We start from the raw sequence: 27,817 nt of genomic DNA on the forward strand, positions 1-27,817 counted from the left end.
CCACTCTGTGCCACCCTACACCCTTCCAGTCTGCGCCAATTCACTATTCACCACTTTATGCCTCTCCACTCTACTCCATTCTATGAAACTCTATTCTCTTTACAAAACTCAACTCTATTCCAGTCTATGACACTTTACTTCACTCCATGCTATTCACTCCACAACACTCTATTCCACTTTAAAGCACTCCACTCTGCTCCACTCCACTTTACGACACTTCACTTAATTCTAAGCCACTCTACTACACTCTATGCCATTCTGCTGTACGACATTTACTTCGCTCTACGACATCCCAATCCATCCCACTCTCCTCAACATCACTGATTGTTAGACATGCTGAACACATTGGCAAACCCAATAGCTCTTGCATAGGTGAGACCATGCCAATGCATGTTTCCAGACTTTAAAATCTTTGCAGGACATGTACTGAAGACTGATCAAATTGTGTCTGTAGTGGGAGAAGTTTAGGCACTACATCTCAAACTGGGCTTGTGTTCTCTGGCCTTATTAAATGAGAAGGCCTCTATAAACTTTCTAGCCTCATTAACTGGACAAGTTAACCACTCATTGGCTGCAGTAGGACAAATGGACTCATGCAAAAGTTAAACAAGTTTTGTTCTTAAGACAGAAATGTTCATTTTGATTCACAGGCAATTTTAAATGGTCAGATGTTGACAACACTGAACAGTCAGCTGAAGGAGAATGCATTTGATATGTTGTTTATTGATGACATACAATAGATTAAGAATAAAAATTCTCTGGCGTATTCATACTATGCTCATACGTTCATTGTATAATGTAATGCAGAAAAATAATATCTGAGATCCTTCTTTACTTAAGACGCATTACTCACTGCTACATTTGATTTGGAATATCTTTTGAAATCACAGTCTGGTACGGTCTTTATTTCTGTCGCCCTATTTTGTAATACCTCTATGAAGATTTGAATCAATGTCTTGTTTTTAACATTAGATCAGCATCAACTTTCCTACAATTCAGAGAAAAACTGAATATACACATCTTCAGGAAGAATGACACCTGACCCAACACTCTACCCTTGCCATTACCGTAATAATTGTAACTATCCAGGTGCATGCACCCTGTTCAACACTCCATTGCCTCGAGGTAGGTTTACCCTCTACTAATACCAGTATATCTATACTAACATAACAATATTGTTTTTAATCTGTTACAGTTTTGTTAGTGTATTTTTTTAAGTTCTTTTATTGTTGTTAATGTATGTACAACGTTATTGTACACATTTGTGATGTTTACATTGGCATTGTTTTGTTCATATGGAAAGATAAATCTAAATAATTGAATTTCCACTCACACTGCTTTACGTTTGTATGTGTACAAGTGTTGTACAGATCATAGTCCAACAAGATTCATATCTTTACTTTGACTTGGAGTCTTTGGCTACGTGGTTATATTATGTTTTATTGATTTTTACAGATGCTTTTTAGGTTATGCTCTTTTTTTGGCACTGTAAAAAGGAAAACAAACCAATATGCCATTGGTGGACCCGTGGAAGTTGAATCCTCCTACCAGAGCCCAGTTGTAAGTCAAAATTCCAGGTGGCCTGTGTTACTGAAATGACCTATATTTCCTCATGGAATCTCATATCTTAAATGGTTAGTCATTTCCAAGTTAGATTAGATTCCAGAGAGACTGAATGTTGAACATTTTTTCAAGAATTGTGATGCTGACTGAGTTCCATAAAAATTCTGTTTATAATTATTATTACACAAATCATTGAGAATAATGCTACCCTGCCTTGAGGAAGAGTGCTTATTCAAAATACACTGGGCATAAAATGTGCTGGGTTGGTACACAGGCTCTATACAGACCCAAATTAACTGCAACTCCTGGTGCGTTTATAATGCTATTTTATTAATTTTGGGCTTGAACTTTGACATTCTGAAGGCAGGAGAATTGCTTAGAGCTATTGGATTTTTTTTCTATAGCGTTCCATTATCAAAAATATTATAGGCAATTTTGGAGAAAAATCATTAATTTATATGAAATTGATTCTATAAAACCTTTTTTCCAAGACACCAATTGAATTTTGCTCTTATATGAATGCCAACAATGGAGTGCTGGGAGTATTTATACTGTGAGTGACATGAAGAGCTTTTTGTGCTGTTGATCACAATTAACAAGCATTGGCATAGCCAATAGGTCTCACTTTTGGGACCTTATAAGTATTTAGTTATGCAGCACAATATCCTTGGTGCAACAACATTAACTGTTGCATGGTTAAACATTTATAAGGCCCCAAAGGCGAGATCTATTGGCTATGCCAATGCTTTTTTTTTTTTTTAAGGACAAGCAGTGCTATCAGGCTCCGGCTGCCACTTCGAGGTAGAGAGAGGTGCGTAGAGAGAGCGAGAGAGAGGTGTGTAGAGAGAGAGAGAGAGGGGTGTGTAGAGAGAGAGGTGTGTAGAGAGAGAGGTGTGTAGAGAGAGAGAGAGAGAGAGAGAGAGAGAGAGGTGTGTGTAGAGAGAGAGAGAGAGAGAGAGAGAGAGAGAGAGAGAGTGAGAGAGGTGTTAAGGGACTTGATCGGACTCAATGATTGTTGTGAGCGTTGCGTGTCCTGTTGTGGAGAGTAGGGTTCATAGCCCTTTAGTTTGAATGCTTAAAGAAGCAAGATGTCTTGAATCTTGTGTCTCTCTGATGGCTACTGGTGTACCTCCCTCGCTGTCGTGCTGTGCCTTGTTATAGTGCTGCTAGTGATGTCATAGAGTTCACCCTCCCCATTCAGAGTGTATCAGTTGGGACTTCGCTAAATCTGTCAAGGGATGCTCTAACCCATTTACCTGGCCACCTACTCTGTATACTCAGTCAAATGTGAATTAAGATTTCTATATGTACCTGCTTCAAGTTATATGTACCTGTGCCAGGCTTTGTTCAATGTGGCCATAAATCTAAATTATTGAAAATGTAGGTGGGCAGAGTTGCCACCCTACCTATCTACGTAGGCTCTAGATATAAATTGGTTCTATTTCAATGTAAGTCAACGGGGAAAATATCCCCAATTTGTTTTCAGAATCTCCTTTTTTCATATCCAAGTGTTGCCTTGTAGGTGTGATGACCAGCCAGGACAAAGGATTTCGTAGCTCTGGTTGAGGTAGATTCTGTTACACGTTATTATTAAAGGATGCATTGTCATTGGAAATGTATACGTTAGTATGGTGTGAGCGTAAGCTGGAATGTACGGGGAGGATATGTATGGGTAGAATGAAGGGAGCCAGGAATGTTCAGTCAGGATCAGTTCCTTGGATTGATCGGGACATAGACATACTCTGATATATGTTATCTTCTGTACACATTAAAATATTGTCGTCACTCCTACAATTGTTCCCGTGCCATTATTGAGGAACTCTCACTTACCTTACATTGGCGACAAGAAGGACAAGAATCAAAGTATTGTATTTTTGGGCGTCTTTCAACAAATTACCCCTGAGAGCGGAGAGTTCAAGTTCGGGAAGGATCTTGACATCGATTTTGCAATCGTCCCAGTTCTTGCAATATTAGCATGTTGTTTGCCATCTACCACTTGGCGGATTGGGTTGGGTGAAAGTCTTGCACCCGTGGTGAAAATCTCCATTACGTCCTGGCTCATAGAGTCACGTTGCTGTGTAACAGGCTTTACCCTGGATATTAATGTTACGGCCGTCAAAGTGAAAGCGATCGCGGGCTGGAAGGGTGCCCGCGTGCGATGCACTTAATGAGCTATGACGGAAGCACGCGCCCGCGCACATGCACGCAAGCTGTAGGCCACAGCGGTAGCATTTTCTGGAGCCCTTACTAAAGGTCTCGCTTGAGCTAGCGCATGCGCTAGCTCAGGCGAGACCTAAAAAGCACTTCCACTAATTTCACTTTCATTAAAAAACAGGAGCTGCACCATTTGTGGAATCAAAGACTGATTTTTAAGTCATGCCTACACAGTGCATGAGCTCTGCTATGTGACATACTGTTTACAGTTCAGTGGACTTACAACTCGCTGAGAGCATACCATTAGCTGTTTTCGTTGCCACTCTCATTTGCAATCTTTCGATTGCTTAGCTCTCGTAGGATTCCCTTTCGTTATTGTGTTAGGTCCTCCCTGGAGCATGGACCAAGTACATGCGTTCTTCCTCATCTTTTTGCAATGCACTATTTTTTTTTAAAAGTGTTTTGGTATTATTCCTGAAAATGCAATGTGCTTTCCTACATTAAACACAGGCATACAGCTTCTTATTTATCTGCTGTCTCTAATGATGCTTTAGTTGCTTACACCAACTACTATAGTAGTCTACTGTACTCCACTTTACAACACTCCAACCTACTATATGTCACTCCACTCTACTCCCATCTAAACTATGCCACTTCACACCACTTCAATCCACTCTAGGCTACTCCACATCACTCAATGCCACTTTATGGGAATCTACTCCATTTCAAGCAACTCCACTATATGTCAGTCTACTCTACTCCCACCTACTCTATGCCACACCACTCTACTTCAAGCCGTTCTACTCCAGTCTGTGCCACACCACTCCATGTCAATCTACGCTACTCTACTCTATGCCATTTCACTCTATACCATTCTACTCTGCGCAGCTCTACTCTACACCACTCCACGCCCACACAATGAAACTCTATGCCACTATAATTTACACCACTCTACTCTGTCCCTCCACTCTATGCCATCTCCACTCCAATCAATGCCACTCTATCTACTTCACGCCACTGCACTCCATACCACTCTACGCCGCTTCAATCAATGCCACTCTCCTCTACTCCATGCCACTTTACTCCACCCCACTCTACTCTACTCCACGTCACTCCACAGCACTCCACTCCACTCTAAGTCACTCTACTCTACGCCTCTCCACTCCACTCTACACCACTCCATGCTACTTCAGTCCACTCTCCTCTGCAGCACTCTCCTCTTTGCCATAACACTAATTTTTAGCCATGCTGAACAGCAGCCACACTACTGTACAACACGGCTAAAAGATATTGGCAAAGTCAACATTTCTCACGTAGGTGATACTTATTGGCTTTGCCAATGCTTGTTCCTTTTTGTTTTCTGCTGCTAATGGGAACTGTATCGAACGTGCAGGAAACTGCTGATTGAGGCGGGCGTTCAGGGTGAAATCTTTTGTTTGCTGTAAAAGAAAATTATTATACTGCTACCTTTCCTTTGTAGGGAGAGGCTATTTCTGTTCCTGAAAGTGTCGGATGATTTCCTTTCAGAGATGGATTTAAGGAGGGTGGACCGTGAGGACCTTTCAATTCAAGATGAAAACTCTTCAGAAAATAATTATGCTTGTAGTGCTGGAAGAATTCACTACCGATCTGGGTTTATTGCAAACATTTTTAAACAATGTAATTCATCTGAGACACATGTAGTGTTGTGTATGCAATTCTTAACTATTATCTGTTCTAAATTGTATCAGATGGACTGTAATTAGCCCAGAGACATCAATTGCACCAGACTTCTAGGAGATTTTGGCTCGAGTGCTCTCATCTGCAGGTACAAATTTGCAGGTACAAATATATAAACGTCTTTTCAGATGGGGAAGTTGAGCAACTGGGTCCTTTTTCACAAAGGGGTTGTTTGTCCAAGCTCCATTTTTGTTTTAGAATTCCTCTTCCCCTCAGGCGTTGCCTGACCATTTGAAAGTCTGCTAGCATTATCTACAATCTGAAAGATTTCCTTTATATTAGAAATATATTTCAAAATCCTCAAACATAGTTTGCATCTCATCCAGACCTAGATTTCTAGGACCTAACAGAAGCTTAATCCCACTGAAACAGAATTCCTGGTATACGTGAAGAAAAACAAGCAAGAACTACGCCAAACCTAGCCTATAAGACATGAACTTAGAGATTCGTACACTAACTACCATTCAATGGTATTTCATTTGGATACAATATGGAGACTGACATCACCCTCAAAGTACACACTGTCAAAAGAACAAGACAGTCTAGTACCCTACAAAAAGAAAGTGAAACAGCTCCTCCCAGAAAGCATACTCTCTGGACGGTGGCAATGCTTTTCTCCATGGCCTCACAAATTCCATAATGGCCTTTCTTATGAACTTTCTACATGTTGTAGCACACCTCAGCAGGGACCTGAAGATATAGGACTACATCACCCCATTCTAATAGAACTTCTCTGGCTAACATTAGTTGCCATATCATGCTCAATACCAGCTGTATCATCTTACAATGCTTTCTCACTTTGCCACTTGGTTCAAGCTAGCCTGGCTGATGAAGGGTGTTACCCAGAAACCGGTCCCAGGGTGCCTGTTTCCAGGTCAGGAAAGACCTAGCTTGGCAGTTCGGGCTGGACTGTTCCCATGAGGCACTGGGTCAAGACTAATTTGCATATAGCTGGGCCTAAACTGAGGTGGCGAAGTGAGCTAAAGAATGATGATGGATTCAACCCAGATCTGTGAGTGGGGATGAGTGTCTGAAACGTTTCAGCTCTCCGTCCATCATCTCCTTGTGTTTGCTTTGGTCACCCTAAAATGGCAGGGTATGCCCAGACGTGTGTCCCTTGCTCACTTTGCCACTGGATTCAAGCTAGCCTGGCTGATGAAGGGTGTTACCCAGAGACCGATCCTAGGATGTTTGTTTCCGGTTCAGGGATGACCTGGCTTGGCAGTTCGGGCTGGACTGTTCCCATGAGGCCCAGGGTCAAGACTGATTTGCATATAGCTGGGTCAGAACTGAGGTCGGGAAGTGAGCTAAAGAATGATGATGGATTCAACCCAGATCTGTGACTGGGGATGAGTGTCTGAAAAGTTTCAGCTCTCCGTCCATCATCTCCTTGTGTTTACCTCATCTTACAAGACCATCACAACCGATACCCCTGCCTATATATCTGACGAGCTCAGTATCTCTGGTGGCCCACAGCACACCCGCAATCAGGATTCCATCAGACTGGAAATAAAGAAGGGCAAGAAGGAAGAAAACAGAGTTACATACCCTCTCCATCTGTGCACCCAGGACTCGGAACAACATCCATGTAAATAATTTTGTTTTAATTTAGGAAACAGATGGAGACACATATCTGTAAAGAATACAACATAATGTTGCGGTATCAAGTCCTCTGTGCTTTAGAAAATAGCTATACCATAAAATAACCCTTGGTATATCTTGGTCTTTGACCCTGTACAGTGCTCCACCCCCTTCGGCTAGGTTCCGCATTGCAAATACCACATACACCCTTACACACAGTGTTGGACTTGGCCCTCTCTGCAGGGTCACCCCGGAAATTTTGCTGTCACCCTCCTATGCTTGGAACCAGTTTCTGTTAGCTTTTAGGACTTTGAGCACTTTACCACTGCTAACCAGGGCTAAAGTGCTTGTGCTGTCCTCTTTAAACATGATAAAACTGCCTTACACCCAATTGGCACCTTTAATATACTTGTAAGCCTATAGTAACGTGGTACTACAAGTACCCAGGGTCTGCAAATTAAATGCTACTAGTGGGCTGGCAACACTCATCATGCCACCCTCCTAAGTAGCCTTTTAAAAATGTGTCAGGCCTGCTAATGCAGCCTGTGTGTGCAGTTCGAAACTGGCACTTTTGAAAACATATATGTCACCCCATGGTATGCCCTACAAAGGCCAGAAAGTAGGGTGCATTGTATTTCAAATGTTTTAACTTTTAAATGTCCTGTTAGTGAAAAACTCTTAAATTCGTTTTGCAAGGCCGACTGCTCCCATAAAATAACATTGGGTTACCTTATTACATTTAATAAGTCATACCATTTATTTGGGAGCAAGTATGAATATTGAGTTTGGTGTCTAAAATAATTGTAATTTAAAACCCTTGTTAATGATAAAGTCGTATTTTAAGCTACAATTCTGAAAATGCCACTTTTAGAAAGTTGTAATTTTCGTATCCTAACTATTTGGTGTCTGCAGTCTGGATCCTGGGTCACATAACTAGGTATAGCTGGCAGTTGGCCTTTGTGTATTACTCCCAGACAGTGAGTCAAAGGGGGAATAGGTGTTGGCAGGTTCGGCCATCTCTGACTTGATAGGGGGCAGAGCTGTCACCTACCACATTTGTACATCACAAAGGCTCTGCCTCAGCACACTCACAAAGGGTTTCACACAAGTCTTTTGAGCCCCCAGGCAACCTGGGGCCAGGGCAGGGAGGAAGGAAATTCCAAACATCTCTGGGGGTGAAACCCTCTAGAAACTTCTCCTACTTCAAACCTGGTACCAAGCATACATAGTGGACTCTTAGAACCAACTCTTCAGTACACCTCTGGATCTGTGGGAGACTCAAAAGGACTGCTGCGGTGTTCTGCAGCAAGAAGGACTGCTACTCTGTTGCCCTGGTGCTCTACTGCCATGTTGCCTTACTGCCTGAGTGAAAAGGACTGCACCTACTTCTTGAATCTGAGTGACTCCAAGGGCTATTTGGCTGGCCTCCTAAACAGAAGAGGGTCCAATCACCTTGAACCCTGTACCTGGACTTTGCCTGCTGTAAGTCCTACCCTCTAAGTGGTGCCACCCTTCTCTTGGACCCTCCGAAGTGGGCCTGAAGGTGCTCTGCCATCTCAGCTTTAGTTTTTTGGACAGAACTGACATAGCGCAATGCATCTCTGAGCAGCTACGCATCAGAACCGCAGCACCGCAGCACTACCCCGACACAAGAGCCCACAGCTCTTCGAAACTACTGCTGCGTGACGCCTCCTCGATACTGCAACTCCTCTGATCCGCCACTGCGCAATGCATCCTCAACGCAGAACCTCACATCGCAGTCCTGCATTTATCGCCACTGCGCAACGGATCCTCGATGCAGGACGTCGCATTGCAGCCCGCAGTTCATCCGAACTGCCGCTGCACAACGCATCCTCAATGCAGGATCTCAGAATGCTCCGCAACCAGGATTTTAAGGAACTTTGTTCATCAGGCTAAACATGGCCTACGTATCCGGCCTGCGCTCCATAGCATTCAGCATGAACATGTGACTTTGTCCAGGTCCAGCGCAACCAGATAACCATAGTTGGCTCTTTGTGCTTTGAAGCACAATTTTTAACCTAAACCTCTAAAAATTGTATAACTCTGGTTCTCCTAATTGGATTTTTTGTTGTTTTGGTGTCAAATAATTTATGGCAGTTTATTCTATTTTCTTATATTGGTGTGGGATTTTTCTTGTGTTGTGTTTTCACTTTATTACTGTTTTAAGTACTACATAAATACTTTACACATTGCCTCTAAGTTAAGTCTGACTGCTTTGTAGCCAAGCTACCAGATGGTTGAGCACAGGTTAATTTGGGGTTTGCCTGTGTTTCACCTTGACAAGAATTGTGGTGACTGTTTGAGTAGGGTTTCACCCCCCTCAACCAGTAACCCGATTTCATGCACACACATACAACTGTGAGAATCGTTTTGTGGCATTTTGTTCTGCCTGGAAGAGATTAAAGCTTCCTTGCAAATTCTTAGAAGATAGATAAGGTGACTACTACTTTGGCATATGCTGAAGTTCAGCAGAAAGTGATTAAGACAATCTAGAGTTAGTCCATCCTCAGGATGGCTGCATCGTGGTAGTTATGAAAATAGCAATATAAAATCAATCAATATCAATGTGATTCACTTGCAGGACAGAAATGTGGGCTAACGTATATATTTTTACGGCTGAGTACTCTTAAGCAGTGATTAACTGATTCTACATCACTGGGCTTATGATGAATCTACAGCTGGTGCATATATTACCAGATGTTTGTGTTTCTTCTTCTAACTCAAAGCTAGCTGCTTTTTTCTATTCTGGCATGTCCGCCAACAGTAATTACTGTGTGAGAAGTATGATAGTGGAGGTTAAGTAATACTCATACGTCTAGCAATTTTTCCACATCACAGTATTTATGATTCCCTCTTCTCCCTTATATACGTACAGGCTTTAGCACTCGTTTCTGCTTCAGTTAGACAAACAGGAGGAATCTCTGTCGGTGGTCCTCTTAAAGAAGGCCTCTTTTAGTAGTAATAGAGCAAGAATATAAGAAAGAAGGAAGGTAGCTGGATACCTATATCTGGGTCTAGATGCACCACAAACCATATGCAACAAGCAAACCATGATTCTCTGTAACGTAAATTACTAATGTAAGGAATCAAATCATTTGGATGAATTCTGATCATTCTGGCCTCAATCCATTATTCATGACAGATACAACTCTAGACGCTTTTAAGTCACCACCATGTCAGGTTTCTTGCTAAGTTTAAGCAATAATGACTGTGTGAGGAGGAATGCATGATCGAGTTGTGGGTTTGCCAGCACTCTACATATGTGGATGAAATATGAATGCATGAGGCAAAGATTATACATCAAATGCTTAAAGTGTAACTGTACCTAGAAAAACCATAGCTTGGTGAATTTCATTCATCACATTCTTGTAAAGCTCCTTCTGCCACACATGTAAAAGGTTCCATTCCTCTTCAGAGAAACCGGCAGTGACATCACGGAATGTTACTGGCACCTGAGAAAACAAACTGGATATATTATACATGATCATTCCTAAGTCCTGATGATGCAGCAGTGACAACGGACTTTAACTGTTAAACAACACAATGTGTTAAGTAATCAATGTACAAACAAGCACTAGGTCTGGTGTTGATGGCCTTAAAACTTCTTGGCTTGTCAATGCTTGTTTTATCATGGTTTCGCAAAACCCGATTGTGAGAAAGCTGCCGCACCACTGAAAAAGTCAACCGGTCTGGCTTATAACAGAAGGTGCCTAGATGCTTTCAGATATGCAGTCATGAATCTACCATCTATGCACTCAATCACTCATTTGTGTACAGTCATTCATTTTTGCAGTCATGAATCTATTTGTCTACCCATTGGTTCATTCTTGCATTCACTCATTCACCCATCAAAAACTTACCAAAAAATGAATAGACACTTTCAGTTATAAGGAGAACCTCTTGGTCGGTAAGAGGGTTTCCAGTTTTGTGTGACTGCTAATCAGTGAGGGATGGAATTGTGCTGTTGTCAAAGTAACCGTAGACATACCACCACAACAACTATGTCACGTTTTTAGGAATCAACGAATGTTCCAAAAATTTAAATCAACCATCAAATTATTCTCTTATTGTTATGACAAATAGTTTGACCATAACAATAGTTGTTTACAACTGCCGAAATAAGGCAATAACAGACCTGTTGTATACATATTAAACCATTAATTTATGTTAAATAATTTCAAGTGAGCAAAAAGTAATCATTCTGTGAAGTAATTCTTAGCATATATCTCATCAATCAATTAATTACATATCGTGAATACATAATTTTGCTCCAATGCATACTTGTGATCTTTCATGTATGAATCCAACAGAGCCAATTACTACAGTTCTGTTGTTCCAATACAGTTCAGTAACTCCAACAGGATAGGTAAGGCACAAAACAGTCCTTGGAGGCAGATTATAAGGTTATAAAATGCCCTGCTGGATTACTTAAGTGCCACCTAGCCCCCCAGAGGTGGTGTCAAATTGTCTGTGTGAGTTGCTACACTGCGAGGAGTGTACACGTGCTGCTGGTAGTATGAGACTGGAAGTGTGAGGTTGCAGTCAGTGGTGTGAGACTGGTAGTTCATGCACTGTGTGACTGCTTCCATAGTGCGTAGTTGCTAGTCTGTAAGGGGCATGAGAGGGCTGTCTGTAGTGCCTTACTGATAGTTTGTTAGAGATGATAGGGCGGTCAGTAGCCTGAGACTAGTATTCTGGGGTGTAAGAGAGGCCTTTGATAGTGGGGCCTACTAGACTATGAGGAGAGTGGCAATGCTGTCTACAGTGTAAGACTACTACTTGATGAAGATGCTCATCATTAGATTGAGATTGCTCGTTTGTGACTGCTGTCAATTTAATGCGTCTACTATTTTGTGGGTGTAAAAGTGCCATCTCTAGTGTAACTAATAGTTATGAGTATTGTCGTTAGTGTTTGATATTAGTGCACAAGGTGTTAGAATGCAATCTCTACTATGAGATTGCTGATGTGTGAGGGGTGTGTGAGTGGCCGTAGTACTGTGAGGCTGCTAATCTATGAGTGCCGGCTATAGTGACTGCTAGTCTTGGAGAGGTGTAAGAATGCTACTAGTAGTGTGTGACTGCTACAGCGAGGGGGTGAGATTGATGACAGGAGTGTGAAACTTCAGGTCTGGTCTGAGAGGGATGTGAGGGTGTTTTCAGTAATTTATGACAGCTAGCATGCGAGGAGTGTGAGAGGGATGTCAGTAATGTGAGAATGACATTGTTAGAGATGGGTTAATGCTGTTATTAATATGAGCAGTAACAGACTACAGGAAGCAGCCCATAAACCCTAAAGAGACAAGGGCAATAATCTGTAACAAACAACAATGTCTCAAGGGTATCGTTTCAAGGGACAAGTATACATATATGTGTAATGACACAGTCAATTATACAGGATTTAATCCATAAAGGAAAGAAACCAGGGATACATTTCATTCAAATGTAGAATATATTTCATGTAATAGACATGTTGGACATATTAACTTCATATGTTCAAGCACATGGGTCAGTAGCACTGCGTTACATTCAATGGCATGTAACCAACAAAATACTGTGCACAAGTGCTCGTGAAGTGTAGTGACGGCGCAAGTGACACATGACATGGTATAAACAGTGAGAATGATGGGCGCAACAGCAAGTGAGATAAAAACCACGATTTACATGTTCAGGATACCACGACAATAAATGACAAGAGAAATCAAATTAAATGTATAGGGTATCCATGGGTAGGGGCACCAAGAGTTCCAGTGTGGGAGTCGACGGCGTTTCGGCCTGCAAAAGTCTTAGGCCATCATCAGGACCAGGTTACATTAGTTCAATTGCAGTGCTGGGGATAAAAGGACAATTATAGAGGGCTCCGTATGCCCAGTAGACCAAGAGGGACAGACAGAATAAATTAAGGATAGAGGAGTAGAGGAGTAGAGGTGGAGTCCTGATAAGAGTCAAGGGTTAAAAAAAACGCTGCTTGCAAATTCGCGTGTCCAGGCTCCTGAAGAAAGAGAAAGCGAAGGAAGGTGAAGTAGGGGCTTGGAAGGTAATGAGTAGAACTCACTCGTAATAACCAGGAGGGATAAGTCCAAGAAGTGGTTAAGTCCTCGCAGGGCTTGGGACGTAGAAATTGCTCCCAAAGAGCTTCAATTACAAGGATATCTGCAGAAAAGAAGGCGAGGGGTAGGCATGCGTGTAAGGCGTCTGCCATGCTGTGACTGGAATAAGGTTTTAAACGAGTACATGAATGGTAACGCGGCAACATCGTGCGTCTAAATAGAAATAAAAATGCTGATGTCTTGAGAGGAATAAGATCGGTACTGATAGTGGTTGCGGATAAATGGGGGGGGAGGTTGAGGCTGAGAAGGGAAAAGCCCTGGATGTGCTGGATCGGGGGACAGAGAGGCTGAGGGCGCTAGTAACGTCTGCCAATGAGAAAAAGGTCCAGGGTAAAGGACGTGTGTGCGTTGGAATGGGGGACAGAGAGGCTGAAAGGCGCTAGTGACGCCTGTCGGTGAGGAAAAAGTATAGGGTCAAGGACCCGTTTGGTTTTGATTAAAACGCCCGGGTGAAAAAGGGAGGGTAGCGAGCAGCGTGTGGAGTGCCTACCGCTAGGAACCAGTTAGCCCGTGTGGTTATGATTGCAGTGCTCGGGCGAAAGCGGGGTAGCGAGGTGCGTGCGGAAAGTCTGCCGCTCGGAGCCTGCGAGGGGAAAATAACCGGCGTTATTGCGGGGTACTCTGGGGCTGTCAGTCGGCCGCGGATGGGAAACCAAGCAGCGGAGTACATACTAAATATCCGGACGCTTGCCAACAGTCAGCCTGTGGGTCTGTGAGTCTGTCCGGAATGAATCGCGGGCAGCCGGCAGGAGTCAGGCTGTGTTTGTTCGCGGAAGTGAATGAGGGCACGATAAACAAGCATTGGCATAGCCAATAGGTCTCGCCTTTGAGGCCTTATAAGTGTTTAACCATACAACAGTTAATGTTGTTACACCAAGGATGTTGTGCTGCATAACTAAATACTTATAAGGTCCCAAAAGCGAGACCTATTGGCTCTACCAATACTTGTATTATATAAGACTGCTAAGACCCCTAAAGCTGTATTTTACCCAGACCTAAAAATGAATGCTTCAGATGAAAATGTAGGGCCTAAAATGACCCACCCGGCTTACGTCACCATGGCACCCTAGGTTCCGCAGTCGTAGTGCATGGACTAAAGAGATATTATATGCAACATCGAGAAATTTAAAAGGTACTTTGATGGGTTTTTTTTTAAAAAGACAATAGGTAATTGTGTCTTGCATAAATAAATGCTAGGTTTTGCCTTCCGCAAGTCCCGTGCTAATACATCCAGTCTCCCGGATGTTGGTAATAAGAAAAAAAAACAAGTAAGTGAGAAAGAAGACGCGATTTCAAAGGCTCAAGGGATTAACCTAAAAAAATAAATCTACAGGAATCTATTTGCAAGCGGTTTATCTACAGGGTTACAATAATTTTTCACGCAGGGCCCATTTCTGGTAAAAATAATTACAAGTGAAACTCCGTGAATTTAAGAACACGTTTTCGACAAGAGTGTACTGGTTTAGATATTTTTTATTTGACTCCCTGCCAGTCAGGTAGGATAATGCAAAAGCAACGTTGACTTTTTTTTTTTAAACAAATGACATTCAGCAGTCATATTGGAAGTAGTGTTACACCATGCTCTGCTTGAAAGGAGCTCACGTAAACATTTACAAATCAACCTGGATGACGACTAGAACTAAATTCGTTTTTCCTTGCATTTATAGGTGGAATGTTGAATTCCAGGTTGTAATACATGTTTTGGTTTAGATATAACGTAGGCGGCAGAGAGGGGGTGGAAGGAGCACGTGAAGGGCAGCACTGCATTAGTGCAAGTTGAAATGTGGTCAGACAGACCCAGCAATACACAAGTGTTGCGGCCCATATCTTAACAGGTGCGCGCCTCGCACTGAAAGTTTAAAGAAGCAGGAAGTGGGATAAGGGAGGGGGGTAGGGCATGTCGTGCGCACTAAGGTGGAGAGAGGTACGCAGGCTGGCAAATGGTGTTTTTCCTTGCATTTCTAGGTGGAATGTTGAATTCCAGGTTGCAATACATGTTTTGGTTTAGATATAACGTAGGCGGCAGAGAGGGGGTGGAAGGAGCACTTGAAGGGCAGTGCTGCATTAGTGCAAGTTGAAATGTGGTCAGACAGACCCAGCAATACACAAGTGTTGCAGCCCCATATCTTAACAGGCGCGCGCCTCGCACTGAAAGTTTAAACAAGCAGGAAGTGGGATAAGGGAGGGGGGTAGGGCACGTCGCGCGCACTAAGGCGGAGAGAGGCACGCAGGCTGGCAAATGGTGTGCACTTTCGCTGCCGCTTTGATGTTCTCAGTGACCGCGCGTCTCACTGAGAACATCAAAGCGGCCGCAAAAGTGATCCCGCAGGCTGACAAATGGTGCGCGAGCCCGGCGCACATGCACTGTAGCTGGAGGCCTGAAAAAAGCCACTAGTTAGCACTTCCAAAACCCGCTTACTAAAACTCTCGCCAGAGGAGCGCTAAAGCGCTGGCTCAGGCGAGACCTAAAAACGGCTGGCCGACCACGTGATAGCGGCGGAGCAGAAACGCTAGAGAGCGCGCTGGTATAGTTTAGGGGAGTAGTGAAGACAGACTAAACGGGAAGTGAAACAATGATTTAAAATTAGGATAGGCGCTATATGAGTTGTAATCATTTTCGAAAGAACAGTTGTAAATAAGAAATTTAGAAATAGCGTTATTAACAGTCACTATGGTTGCCAGAAAGTGATTGTCATACATGTAAATAAATAGCAATACAAGTCACTGTGATACATTCATGGCTCGAGAAGAATTGTTTAGGTTGGTGTTGGGGTACCTGCGCAAGGAGCAGTGACATAAATTGCAATGCAAACAGATGTAATAACAAAATACAAGAATAGTATTAATAAATTACACAGAGATTAGACAATTGGTGATAATAGCATATAGAATCCCAATTGTGTACTGAATAATACTGGTACAGTTAATCATGTGGTGCACTGGTACAGCTAACAAAGCAAGTGAATGACAGGGGCCAGTCAACCACAATAACTAAAATGGAAAACCGTCAGGGGTGGGAGGTCAGAGGGAGTGCCCAGAATGCGTGTATTTACACAGGCTGCAGTGAAGGGAGTTCAGTCAGACGAAAGGATGTAAAAAGTATGGATGAGGTTAGGAGAGTGTGGAATTCCATTCATCCAAAGAGTTAAAGCCTTGTTCAATTGTGTTATTAATATGAGAGCAGTAATCTGAGGGTTGTCAGTGCTCTGCTTATAGTGTTGTAGAAGCAGTCAGAAATATGAGACTACTAAAATGGGTGAAAGAATGCTTCCAATATTATATACTTGCTATTTTGAGAGGGGTGTGACAGTACAGTCAGTAAAATGAGACTGTTAATCTGCGAGGAGTATAAGAGTTTTATTTGTAGTGTGAGACCTACTGTGTGAAGGAGTCAGGGATCTGTTGTCACTGAGAAACTGGTAGTCTGTGAGATGCATGTGTGATATCGGTTGTGCGAGACAGCTGGGCTGAGATGTGAAAGATTACAGTGTCAAACTGGGCCACTCCCATAAACATAGATGTGTCAAAACAGCTCCATGTTGTTACTGCTGGACATTTTACTGCAACCAGAATTCAGGGGAGTCTCCATACAACTTGGGCCCTTGAACTGGTAGCCAAGTAGCCTATTCTGAATGTTTGGCAACTTTTGGGGCACCAAGAAACATGTTATAGAACTTTTTCTATACCACGAGAATACAGCTAGATTGCATCATGAAGGTGTCGAAGCAGGCAGTCTCCTCTGCAGGCTAAAAAATGAAAATGTTTGCAGATCATTATAAACAGTTGTATACAGGTGCACCAGGGATATCAAGGTCCACATTAAGAGCGTACATAAAATCAGCAAGATTATGCAGCTAGGCACAGTGAGAGGAACTGACACCCCATGTACAAAGTGACACATAAGAAAAGCAATCAGGGACCAGGCAAGAGGAAAATGCTTCGCAGTGGTGGATTACCATCAGTATTTTATTAAATATACCGTGAGCTATTGGCACCATACCTGCTGACGGTGTTTACTGATTGCAAAAGAACGTCTGTTGGCTTCCACAAAAAAGAAGCAATAGTGGTGTCCATTCCAAAACCTGGCAAAAACCTGCTAGATCTTGGGGCATATCAACCTTCACCAATACTAAACTGAAATTGAAAGATATTGGGGAAACTTTTCGCTAATAGGATATCTGGTATGCCGCTATGCATGGTACATCCAAGTAATTCTAGATTTGTACAGAACGGAAACATGTTGCCTACTAGCATTTCACAATTTAGACAATTCACCAACAATGACCCTGTTATAAGCAGTTGCCTCCTTTGACATGAAGAGCTTTTGAATCCTTAAATTGGAACAGTTTTATTCAGTGTCCCTAGCACAATTAGGTTTGGAGTAGAAATAGAGAGCCTTGGGTGGTGTGGCTGGGATGTGCAAGATGGCAGTTGCTTTCTCTTATAGCGTTACAGTGCAATCGTCAATCATCCTGCTGAATCCTGCCCTCACTGTGGTGATTGACCCCCGTTGGCCACTGTTAGGACTGTGATGGCACTGAGAGCTGGAGAGTGCATTTTGGGCCCATGCTTTCGACTTGTTGGTCTATCAATCAATCAATCAATCAAGTTACTTGTAAAGCGCGACGACTCACCCGTTAGGGTCTCAAGGTGCTGGGAGAGAGGGGGACTGCTGATCTGTCGTAGGCACTGTGGTGCAGTGTAAGAGCCAGGTCTTGAGGTCCTTCCTGAATTGGGGAAGTGACAGTGATTGCCTTAGGTGGAGAGGCAGGATGTTCCCGATCTTTGTGGCGAGGTAGGAGAAGGATTTTCAAACGGCCGTGGCCTACTTGATACGTGGGATGGCAGCCAGGGCCAGTTGGGCGGAGCGGAGGTCTCTGGTGGGTGCATGAAATGCGAGGCGGTGGTTGAGGTATGCAGGTCCCATGTTGTGTAGGGCTTTGTAGGCATGTTTGAGGAGTTTGAAGGCGATTCTTTTGTTGACTGGTCACCAGGGGAGGTCTCTCAGATGGCAGGTGATGTGGCTGCGGTGGAGGTTATTGAGAAGGAGTCTGGCAGAGGCATTCTGGATGCTTTGCAGTTTCTTGAGGAGTGTCTGGGTGATGCCAGCATAGAGTATGTTGCCGTAGTCGAGTCTGCTGCTCATGAGTGTGTGGGTGACCGTCTTTCTGGACTCGGTGGATGAGCTGGAAGGGCCCATCGCTAAGACACTTCGAGTGAAAGAGCAGTTGCCTAGGTGGCCAAGAGGGACCCAGCCGCTCAGTACTACGAAGTAGGGCAGCCATCCCTCCCTGTGGTGAGAATTCTCTTCACCCCTCCTGCTGGTGCCGCACACTGATTTGGAATTGACCGATTTGGATTGGGGCAGGTGTGCGGGGCCTCTTGCTTTCCCTTATCCCCTCCTGGGCCTCACTTGTAGTATTGCAGCCTGTAATAAGGAGGCGGTACACTACTGGAACTGTTTAGGTGGGTTTATTCGAGGAGTTTACACACCCATAACTGGGAGCACCCATCACCTGCGAGCCTCTTCTACAGGTGATTAAATTTGCCAAGAGCCTTGCAGATGGCATTCTGCTACATGAGCATGGAACACAGCTCAAACAATAATAATACATGTATCAAAGAGACACGCAGCCTTGTGAGGCCGCAAATTAAGAACTAATGAGTCTCAGGGTTGCATGAGACTAATCATTACATTTCCTCCCTCAAAAAGAAACAAAATTTGAACAATAAGGAGGTATAATAAATAATCAGTACTAACTATTAAAATATAAAGGTAACAACATACAATATCATTGCAGAGAAAGAAGAATTGTGTAAAGCAAGGACTTCTTTAGTTCAGCACTAAGTCTTTAAGCCTGCTAGGCAACCTTCTCTGGACGCCCCAACACCTGACCTCTGACTCGCCTCTATCACAGTCGTTAGAGGACAAAACGTCTTCCTCCAGGACTGAGACACCCCTTGAGATGGCTGCATCTGTGGCTGACAGTGACCCTCCTTTTTGCAAGCAATTAAATCACTCACACTGGTCTCTACCAAGCTTGGGATGTTTACTTATGATGTCTGCGTGTGACCCAGTAAGGGGCACCAATCTTCTCTTATTACACCAACCCTTATCTTCCAAAAGAGCTGACCCTTTGCTCACTTGTTTGACCACAACAGGTGATGATAATCAGGGCCGACTGGCCGTAGAGGGCACCGGGCATTCCCCCGGTGCGCTGCAAGGGAGGGGCCGATTTTGGGCCCCTGGGGGGGCCGTTTTTGTTACAGGGCCATTTTTGTAACAAAATCGGCCGAAAACCGGCCCTGGCAAAGAGCTCGGCGGCACCCCCAACCCCCCGCGGGGGGGCGGGGGTGGATTGGTGGAGCACTTTGCCAGGGCCGGTTTTGGTTCCCAGTCTGGCCCCTGATGATAATCTTGATGTCCCTTTTTAGGTCGAGCCTAGAAGCAGCGCGCATGCGCTGCCCTAGAATTGGCCTCTTGGAATCACTACAGCTTGTGTAGAAGCTTGTGCGTGTGGTGCTCACATGCTATTGGCCTTTGCGTCTGGCTTTAGCACGCAATTGGCCAAAGGCGTGTGGATGTCCCAGCTTTTCCTGAAATGTTTACTCCCAGAGCATTTTGCTCTTGGGAGCCAGCAGCGGCGCGCAGTGTGCCATCTGTTTCGGTTTTCAGATTTCAACGGTTGTTCTTTCTGCCGTCGCCTTGCCACACTCGTAGGTGCATGGCGCTACCTCCAGACCTAGTCCCCTTAATCTACGTGTGCCTTCCATCAACACCTCATGTTTCCCAGTTTCAGCAGCATCTGTTGTTAATTGTTTAAGATTTTATGTGCTCCTTTATTGATTTATAAACTGTGCCGCTTTAATTTATGTTTAAGGAGCAGAGCTGGGCCCGCAATGAAAACTTTGAATTTATAGTCCTAAAGATGTGCAGAGTTGAGTCCACAAGCTGGCTGTGTATATTTAAACTAGGTGCGTGATTGATTCGGCACATTACATGTGCACTGACTTCATGCACCCGCTGCATTTAATACTTCAAGTTCCTTCCTTATCGATGAGTTTCACGGCCCTACTATGTTGCTTTCCTTCTTTGCAGTAGGCGGTCTTTGCTTGTTGATTTTTTAGGTGTCGCTGAGTCTGCGCATGTGCTGCTCTTCGAGACATTTTGTAGGTGGGGTTTAAAAGTGCTGCTACCCCACGCTTTGGCTGGCCTAGCGCTTGCGTTCACGCGAGCGTGCACGGGCGCAGCCGCCACGGGTCATTATAATCGCGGCACCCGCGCTTCACTTATAATGTTAAAAGTAAAGCGCGGGTGCCGCGATTATAGCAAAAGATCGATTTCTTTACTTTTGCTATAATCGCGGCACCCGCGCTTCACTTTTAATGTTAAAAGTAAAGCGCGGATGCCGCGATTATAGCAAAAGATCTATTTCTTTACTTTTGCTATAATCGTGGCACCCGCGCTTTACTTTTAACATTAAAAGTGAAGTGCGGGTGCCGCGAATATAGCAAAAGTAAAGAAATAGAACAAAACATCTATTTCTTTACTTTTGCTATAATCGCGGCACCCGCACTTTACGTGCCGCGATTATAGCAAAAGTAAACATACTTATAAGGTCCCAAAAGCGAGACCTGTTTGTGGCAGGAGGTTGCAGTTCATGTGGCGGTAATGCAGAAATCCGCGCTCACCTCCCAGTCACCCTGGCATGAAAATGTGACGTGAGGACAGTCTGTGCAGCGCCATGCAGCCCGCGGGTCACGTGCAGTAAACAATTCACTACTGAGACCAGTGCAGACAGGAGCTCAGGCACGAGTGGGCTTCACGGCGCTCTCCTGAGGCTGTAACTTTCTGCTGCTCTGTGAACTGCTTCCCTCACACCCCAGCAGCTCCGCTCAGATGTGCAGTGTGCCCTGTTAATTACACCTCCTGCTGGTTCACCAGGGCTTCCTTTCATGTCCGCCGCAGCGCGGCCGCTATGTTTCCGTGCGGCCCTGAGAGGAGCTCTTTTGTCGCTGTGCACACGCACTGCAGCTCGCTGCGGTTGAGATACCGAAGGCACCGCAGCGCTAGCTGAGAGCGGAGGCCTGCCCTGATGTGCTGCCAGCGTCCTAGACTGGGAGTGTGGGGTGAAGGGGGTTGTCCTACGGAGCTCGGCGCAGCAAACCCCTTGGCACAGGGAAGGTTACTCATGGGCTGTACCGAGAGCTTTTCAGTCTGCGTCCTCTTGATATCCCTGAACTCTTCCTGTGCGCCAAGGTTTGCGCCTGCACATAGCTTGTGCAATACTACCGCACCCACCTCCTGTCAGAGGATCTGAGAGCAGTCGTTGTGTGCGCATTTCCTAACACACTTTGACAAGTGCACGGCATGCGATTAGTGCATGCAGTCACGCACGCACAATATAATCAAGCTTAGACGATGCCGCATGCGTGCAGACCAATCCCACGCACAGGCACCCATTTTCACGTAGTTCTGCAGACATGGTACCTATGGACACACATCATCAACAATATGAGCATCACTGCGCGCAGGCCATCCGCTGTCAGATATAGCCGCGTGCAACAGGCGTCTCAGTGGAGCACCCCACATCCAGCAGGTGCAGAAAGCTCACAGGCATTATGGGCTCACGAAGTGATATACACTGGGGAGTTGGGTGAGCAGGGGAGTCCAGGGCCAAAAGAACTCGGGGCACCACGAAAGCAAAGGACCAGGGGCCATATGTAGAAAGCAAATTTGCGATCGCAAACGCTGAAATTCGCCGAATTTCGGCGTTTGCGATCGCAAATTTGCTAAGTGGAATGTAGGAAGGCAAATCTGCATGCAAAATAAGGAATCGCTAAATTTGCGATTCCTTATTTTGCAATTGCATTTAAGGAATCGCAAATTTTGCGATTCCTTAAATGCAATGTAGGAAGCTCCAAAAAAGTGCTATTTGGCCTTAAGGAATCGCAAATTACCACCAACTACAGGTTGATGGTAATTAGCGATTTCTTGTAATAATGCAGTTTTTTGCATTTTTCAAAGTGGAATGTGGTACACACACGTGCCCTTAGGGCATGTATGTGCACCACATGTGCACCCATGCTAATTTCAGGGGTGCAACAGGGTGTCCTATTGACACCCTTGCAACCTTGAAATTGCATTCTCAATTTGCGATTCTCTAATTGAGAATCGCAAATTGAGAATGTCTTCCTATTCATTCCTATGGGCCTTTTAGCCCATAGGAATGCATGGCAAGGTATTCCTTATTTGCGATTCTCAATTAGAGAATCGCAAATAAGGAATGGGTGGGATTCGCAAAAAAAATTGCTAATCCTACCTACATTGCATTTTGCTATTCTCTAATTGCGATTCCTTAAAAATTGCAATTAGAGAACCGCAAAACACAGTCTACCTACATATGGCCCCAGGTGTTCTAGACAAGCTCTGGTTAATGCTTCAAATGAGAGCGCCTGACATAGAGCGCCAAATGACTGAGTGTATGAATAATTAATAGACGAGTGAGTGCGCAGATGGATGAGAGTTTGAGTGCCTAGATGAAAGCTTGACTGAATGAATTGATGAATGGGCAAATGAGAGCCTGGGTTGATACAGACAGGTTGCAACAGTATAAACCTCAGTTAACTGGCACTATTATACATCTTCAGATCAATCCCATCACTCATAAACCTTGAGTTCATTTTCAGATTATCACCATCACTTAGTAACACTAGTGTGTGTTCACATTTGCTGCCTCAATTAGCGGTCATTAGTGCGTAATCAGACGTGCACCTTCGCTAATTAACTACTCCTCAGTACATTGAAAGGATTGCGCCACCACTCAGAAGCACCAGTTTATGCTGATATTTTCACCAAGTACAGTGCAAGGCTCACTGAGCCGCTTTGTCTTGTACACACTGACACTGCTCACACTTCAGAGTAAGAGCACAGGCAGAGCAGATGAGTGAATCATCTGCTGTTGTTCTGGTCCCTTCATGATTGGTGAATATCGAGGCCTGCTTCTCGGGCATGCACGTGCACACCAGCTATCAACCAACAACACCACCAGTGCAGCAATTACTGAGCAGCGTCCATAACAAACACCGCTTTAAAACAAAGTGTTTCCGTCAGAGCTCATAACACTAACTCTCCATTTTAAAGTGCGTCTCAACAGTGTGGCCATCACAGCGTTCACGCAAATCACTCGCTGTGTCCCGAGTCCAAGAAGTGTTCTCGTTCGTGTGTTTCTTTTTCTTCTTCTTTCTTTCTCTCTCTCTCTCTCTCTCTCTCTCTCTCTCTCTCTCTCTCTCTCTCTCTCTCTCTCTCTCTCTCTCTCTCTCTCTCTCTCTCTCTCTCTCTCTCTCTCTCTCTCTCTCTCTCTCTCTCTCTCTCTCTCTCTCTCTCTCTCTCTCTCTCTCTCTCTCTCTCTCTCTCTCTCTCTCTCTCTCTCTCTCTCTCTATATATATATATATATATATATATATATATATATATATATATATATATATATATATATATATATGTGTGTTTTCCATCCATGTCTCTTGTCCTCTTTGAGGGACTGCCCCACAACAAGAATGGCTAATCCTGCTTCAAACACCGAATGAATTTCATATGCACACATGCTCATACACTAGGGTGACCAGATTCTCAAAACAAACAAGCATTGGCATAGCCAATAGGTCTCGCTTTTGGGACCTTATTAGTGTTTAGCCATGCAACAGTTGATGTTGTTGCACCAAGGATATTGTGCTGGATAACTAAACACTTATAAGGTCCCAAAGGCGAGAACTATTGGCTATGCCAATGCTTGTTCTTTTAAGGAATTGCACAAGGGAGGTGGAAAAGGGACACTAGCTTTACTCATGTGCGACATGTCCGTTAATAGGCCTCAGAAGCCGGGCCGGGCCAGGCTCCAGTCTGCATTGGCTTTAATCCCCTCTCCACTTCTAAGGTGAATTACAGAGCCCCGCCAGGGCTGGACTTGCCTTTCTGGCATTAACCCGGTGCGCTGCAGACTGGAGGGCTGGCTGCCTTCAGAGCGAGGATATTGTGCTGCGAAGGCTCTCATCGGAAAAGCAAGGCTCCTGAGGTGAAAGGCATCGCAAAAAGCAATTTCCTTCCACAATGTAGCTTTGGAAGAAAAAGACTACCCTCCCATGTCCAGCTCTTTTGAATCTGGGGACAACCGGATTGTGTTAGATGAGTGCAGCAGTCTTTTTGGCTGATACATATTGAGGCATTTCCACTGAAAATTATGGTCTGAGCCCTTTTTGTGCAATTTGGGTATATATTTATTTTGGGCCCTAGCTCAGCCTGTATTTAGAGAAACCTAACAAACCTGCACATTTTTAAAAAGTTGACACGTGGCGAAATCCAGGGTCGGGTGACGTGCGTGGCTCTCACCAGTTTTTTTTCTTAACCCAGAAGCTCTTGCAAAACTAAAACTTTGATTAAAAACATATTTTCCTCTTATTTCTATAATGGAACGTTCTGTAATCTGCAGGGATCCACACATTTCCTACCACCTAGCATTCCTCCAAGTCTCCCGGTACAAATGGTACCACAATTGTTTGGGTAGACCTGGGGGCCCATGATCACAAAGGGCCCAAATCGTAACATGACACTTCACATTTTTCTAATGAAATCTGACTCTTTTTTGAAAAGTGGGTAGCTGTGAACATTGGCTCCTAACTCAGCCTGCACATATGGAAACCCAGCAAACCTGCACATGTTTTAAAACTAAAGACAGGGGGAATCCAGGGTGGGGTGAGTTGTATATCTCTCACCAGTTTGTGGTACACAGAATCCCTTGCACATCTCAAAATGTGTCTGAAAAATACCATCCCCTCACATTTCTGTGATGGAAAGTTCTGTAATCAGTGGGGAGCCACATGTTTTTTTCATTTTTTATTCAAGGATTCCTATCTATCCCACTTATTTACTATGGTCTGAAGAGCATTTAGCAGTCTGGAGCAGATAAAACAGGAGATGGACCAGAGCCCTCACTTGGGAGCTCCTAGAAATGCTGACACCTTAGGCTCTGGTCAGTCCTACCCCCTAAGATCTAGTTGAAAAACACAAGGATGACTAAATAATAAACAAGCATTGGCATAGCCAATAGGTCTCGCTTTTGGGACCTTATAAGTATTTAGTTATGCAGCATAATATCCTTGGTGCAACAACATTAACTGTTGCATGGCTAAACGCTTAAAAGGTCCCAAAGGCGAGACCTATTGGCTATGCCAATGCTTGTTTTACCTTTCTTGGGTTCTTTATAGGTACCCAATCACCCATTTGCAGGGCTGTACCCTCAAATAACTTTCCAGCATCATGCTGGACCTTCATGGTCTCTTGATTCTGCGGTTTCCAATCCCAGATTCCTTTTACAACACAACCAATTAGACAATAAATTGGTGTGTGCCTCTCTGCCTCTGAGCAACATGAATGGTGCCTCACTTTTAGTGGTATGAGGTGTAGTGTTGTAGGACCATAATTTAATCGCAAACACAATTTTGTACATTTTGGCCAGAGAAAATTGCTGTTTGCACTCCCTCTTTCACCATTCTATTCCTTCTTTCAACTAGCCCATTCGAAGGAGGTGAGTAAAGAACCACTTTGAGATGCACTATGTCATGAAGCTTAAGAAGCGTTCGCATCAGGTGCGACACAAAATTGGTACCATTATCTGCGACTGTGGTTTTTAGTGACCCCTCCAACATAAAAACATACTCAAGAAATGTAATGGCGTCATCAGTTGTGGGACCATCACAAAACAAGTAATACATCCACCTTGTGTGGTAATTCACCAACAAAATTAAGTACCTGTTCCCACAGGGTAGCATGTCGTAATGACCAGAAAAATCCAGACCAACTTGTCTCATGATTCCTGTGGAAATAGTACAGGAAGAAGTGGGGTATTCCAACGTCTTCCAATGTTTATCACATAAAAGACATTCAGAGCATCCATCAATAATGACCCTTACTTGAGACTCAAGATACGGCCACCAATAAAATTGCTTAAGGTGTCCCTTATGTGCTGTCAGAATGATATCCTTCCGCAAACTCTCTGGGGGAATGAACATGTCATGGCGCATTACCATATCATCCACCACTGACAGTTCAGTGGTTACTTCTGCAAAGCTTCTCAGTTCTCCAGTCAGAGCCCGGCTTACATGCCAACCACCCATTAGGAAATCTTTGACTTGACCAATATGAACATCCTTGGAGTATGCTTCCTTCCAACTCCTCTCAGTAAAGGGTGCACATTCAAACACTGCATCCTGGGCTGCCACAACACACTAAATATCTTCCACCTCTTCTTGTTCCTCTTCCAGAGCCATAAGTGGCAAGGAGTCCATTCTGAAGTTATTACCCACTGGAAGATGCTTGATGACAAAGTGGTACTTTTGTAAATTGGACAATCCGAAGCTTTATTTGCCCCACCACCACTAAGTATGTGCTTAAGTGGTTTGTGGTCAGTATACACCTTAAACACTTGCCCCCGAATGGAAGATCTGAATTTTTGTATGGCCCATACGCATGGAAGAGCCTCTCGATCAATGGTGCTGTAGTGTGTTTTAGCAGCTTGCAATGTGTTGGACAAGAAGGCAACAGTGTGCTCTTTGCCTGCAACCCACTGACCAAGAACTGCACCTAGACCAGACAAGCTAGCATCAATGTTCACAAAACACTTGCGACCATCCTGAAATGAGTGTAGTGCAGGGGCATCTTCAATGAGGTTCTTTACTTTGTCAAATGTACTGTGCAGTTCATATGTCCATGTAAATTTAGCGTTCAGCAAAAAGAATCCGTAGATGACGGATCAAAAGAACCTAGCCAAGAAAAACGGGGGATTCACCAATTGGGTGAAAAACCACCTCTACTGGTAGAAAAGAAAAATTGCTTTTCTTGAGTCCCCTCACTCACCCAGAGTTGCCCCTAGGTGACATGCTTCATCATTAGGGCCATCCCAAACATCTACTGCTTGGGGCGTGCTGCGACTTGCAGAGTTACGTAGGAGCACTTACTTTGTGAGGATATGTGTAGTGCAGTGTAGGGGGAGTGGTGTAAGTGATGTTTAAAAATTATCTAATTAGTGAGCTAATGTTTTATTCCTGCTCCTAGTTGGTAAGGATAAAAAGGGGTTAATAAAAGGGAAAAGTAACTGTTATGTAATTACAAACCCCAGTATTGTGTCGACATGTTTCCAGGTATCCCCTAAACCTCTTCTTCAGGACAACAAAGGGACCAGCCCTGTGTGTACCACTTCTTGCAGGACCTATAATAAAGTGAAATATAAATTATGAATGCACACCTATTGTGTGAGCATTGGGAAAAAAATATACATACGGTTGATTCTGAACACGTAGTATCTGTCATGGGGAAGAAAAAGCAAAATGCAATTTAATATATACTGCCTGCCCACTGCTCTTGTGGGCAGGTTAAGGCGTTACGCTGCGCGTAAAAGAAGGTACTTCATAATATGGTGTAAGGGCCCTTGAAAGTAAACTTAATTGGTGCTTAGATCCTGTGTAGGTTAATATACCACTCGATATCTCTATTGTGAGCAAGCAAGGTTTAAAAGACATAATTAAAAACACTTGTGGTCAAGGACTAAACAGGACGCACACAACATGTAACATAAAATCAATTTCTTTTTTAAACGTACTTATTTTGTGGCAAAAA

At 44.0% G+C, this 27,817-nt stretch overlaps 1 protein-coding gene across 1 annotated transcript in view; it reads right to left on the reverse strand.

Annotated features, from left to right (window-relative positions):
- The window catches only part of LOC146818002 (uncharacterized), a 138,113-nt gene that overhangs the window by 101,751 nt on the left and 8,545 nt on the right, over positions 1-27,817 (reverse strand). Inside the window, exon 2 of the mRNA XM_085611477.1 lies at positions 10,364-10,490. Coding sequence (XP_085467603.1) covers positions 10,364-10,490 — 127 coding nt within the window. The remainder of the gene's footprint in view (positions 1-10,363; positions 10,491-27,817) is intronic.

This window comes from Triturus cristatus, chromosome 6 (assembly GCF_964204655.1).
Source record: "Triturus cristatus chromosome 6, aTriCri1.1, whole genome shotgun sequence".
Classification (NCBI taxonomy): Eukaryota; Metazoa; Chordata; class Amphibia; order Caudata; family Salamandridae; genus Triturus; species Triturus cristatus.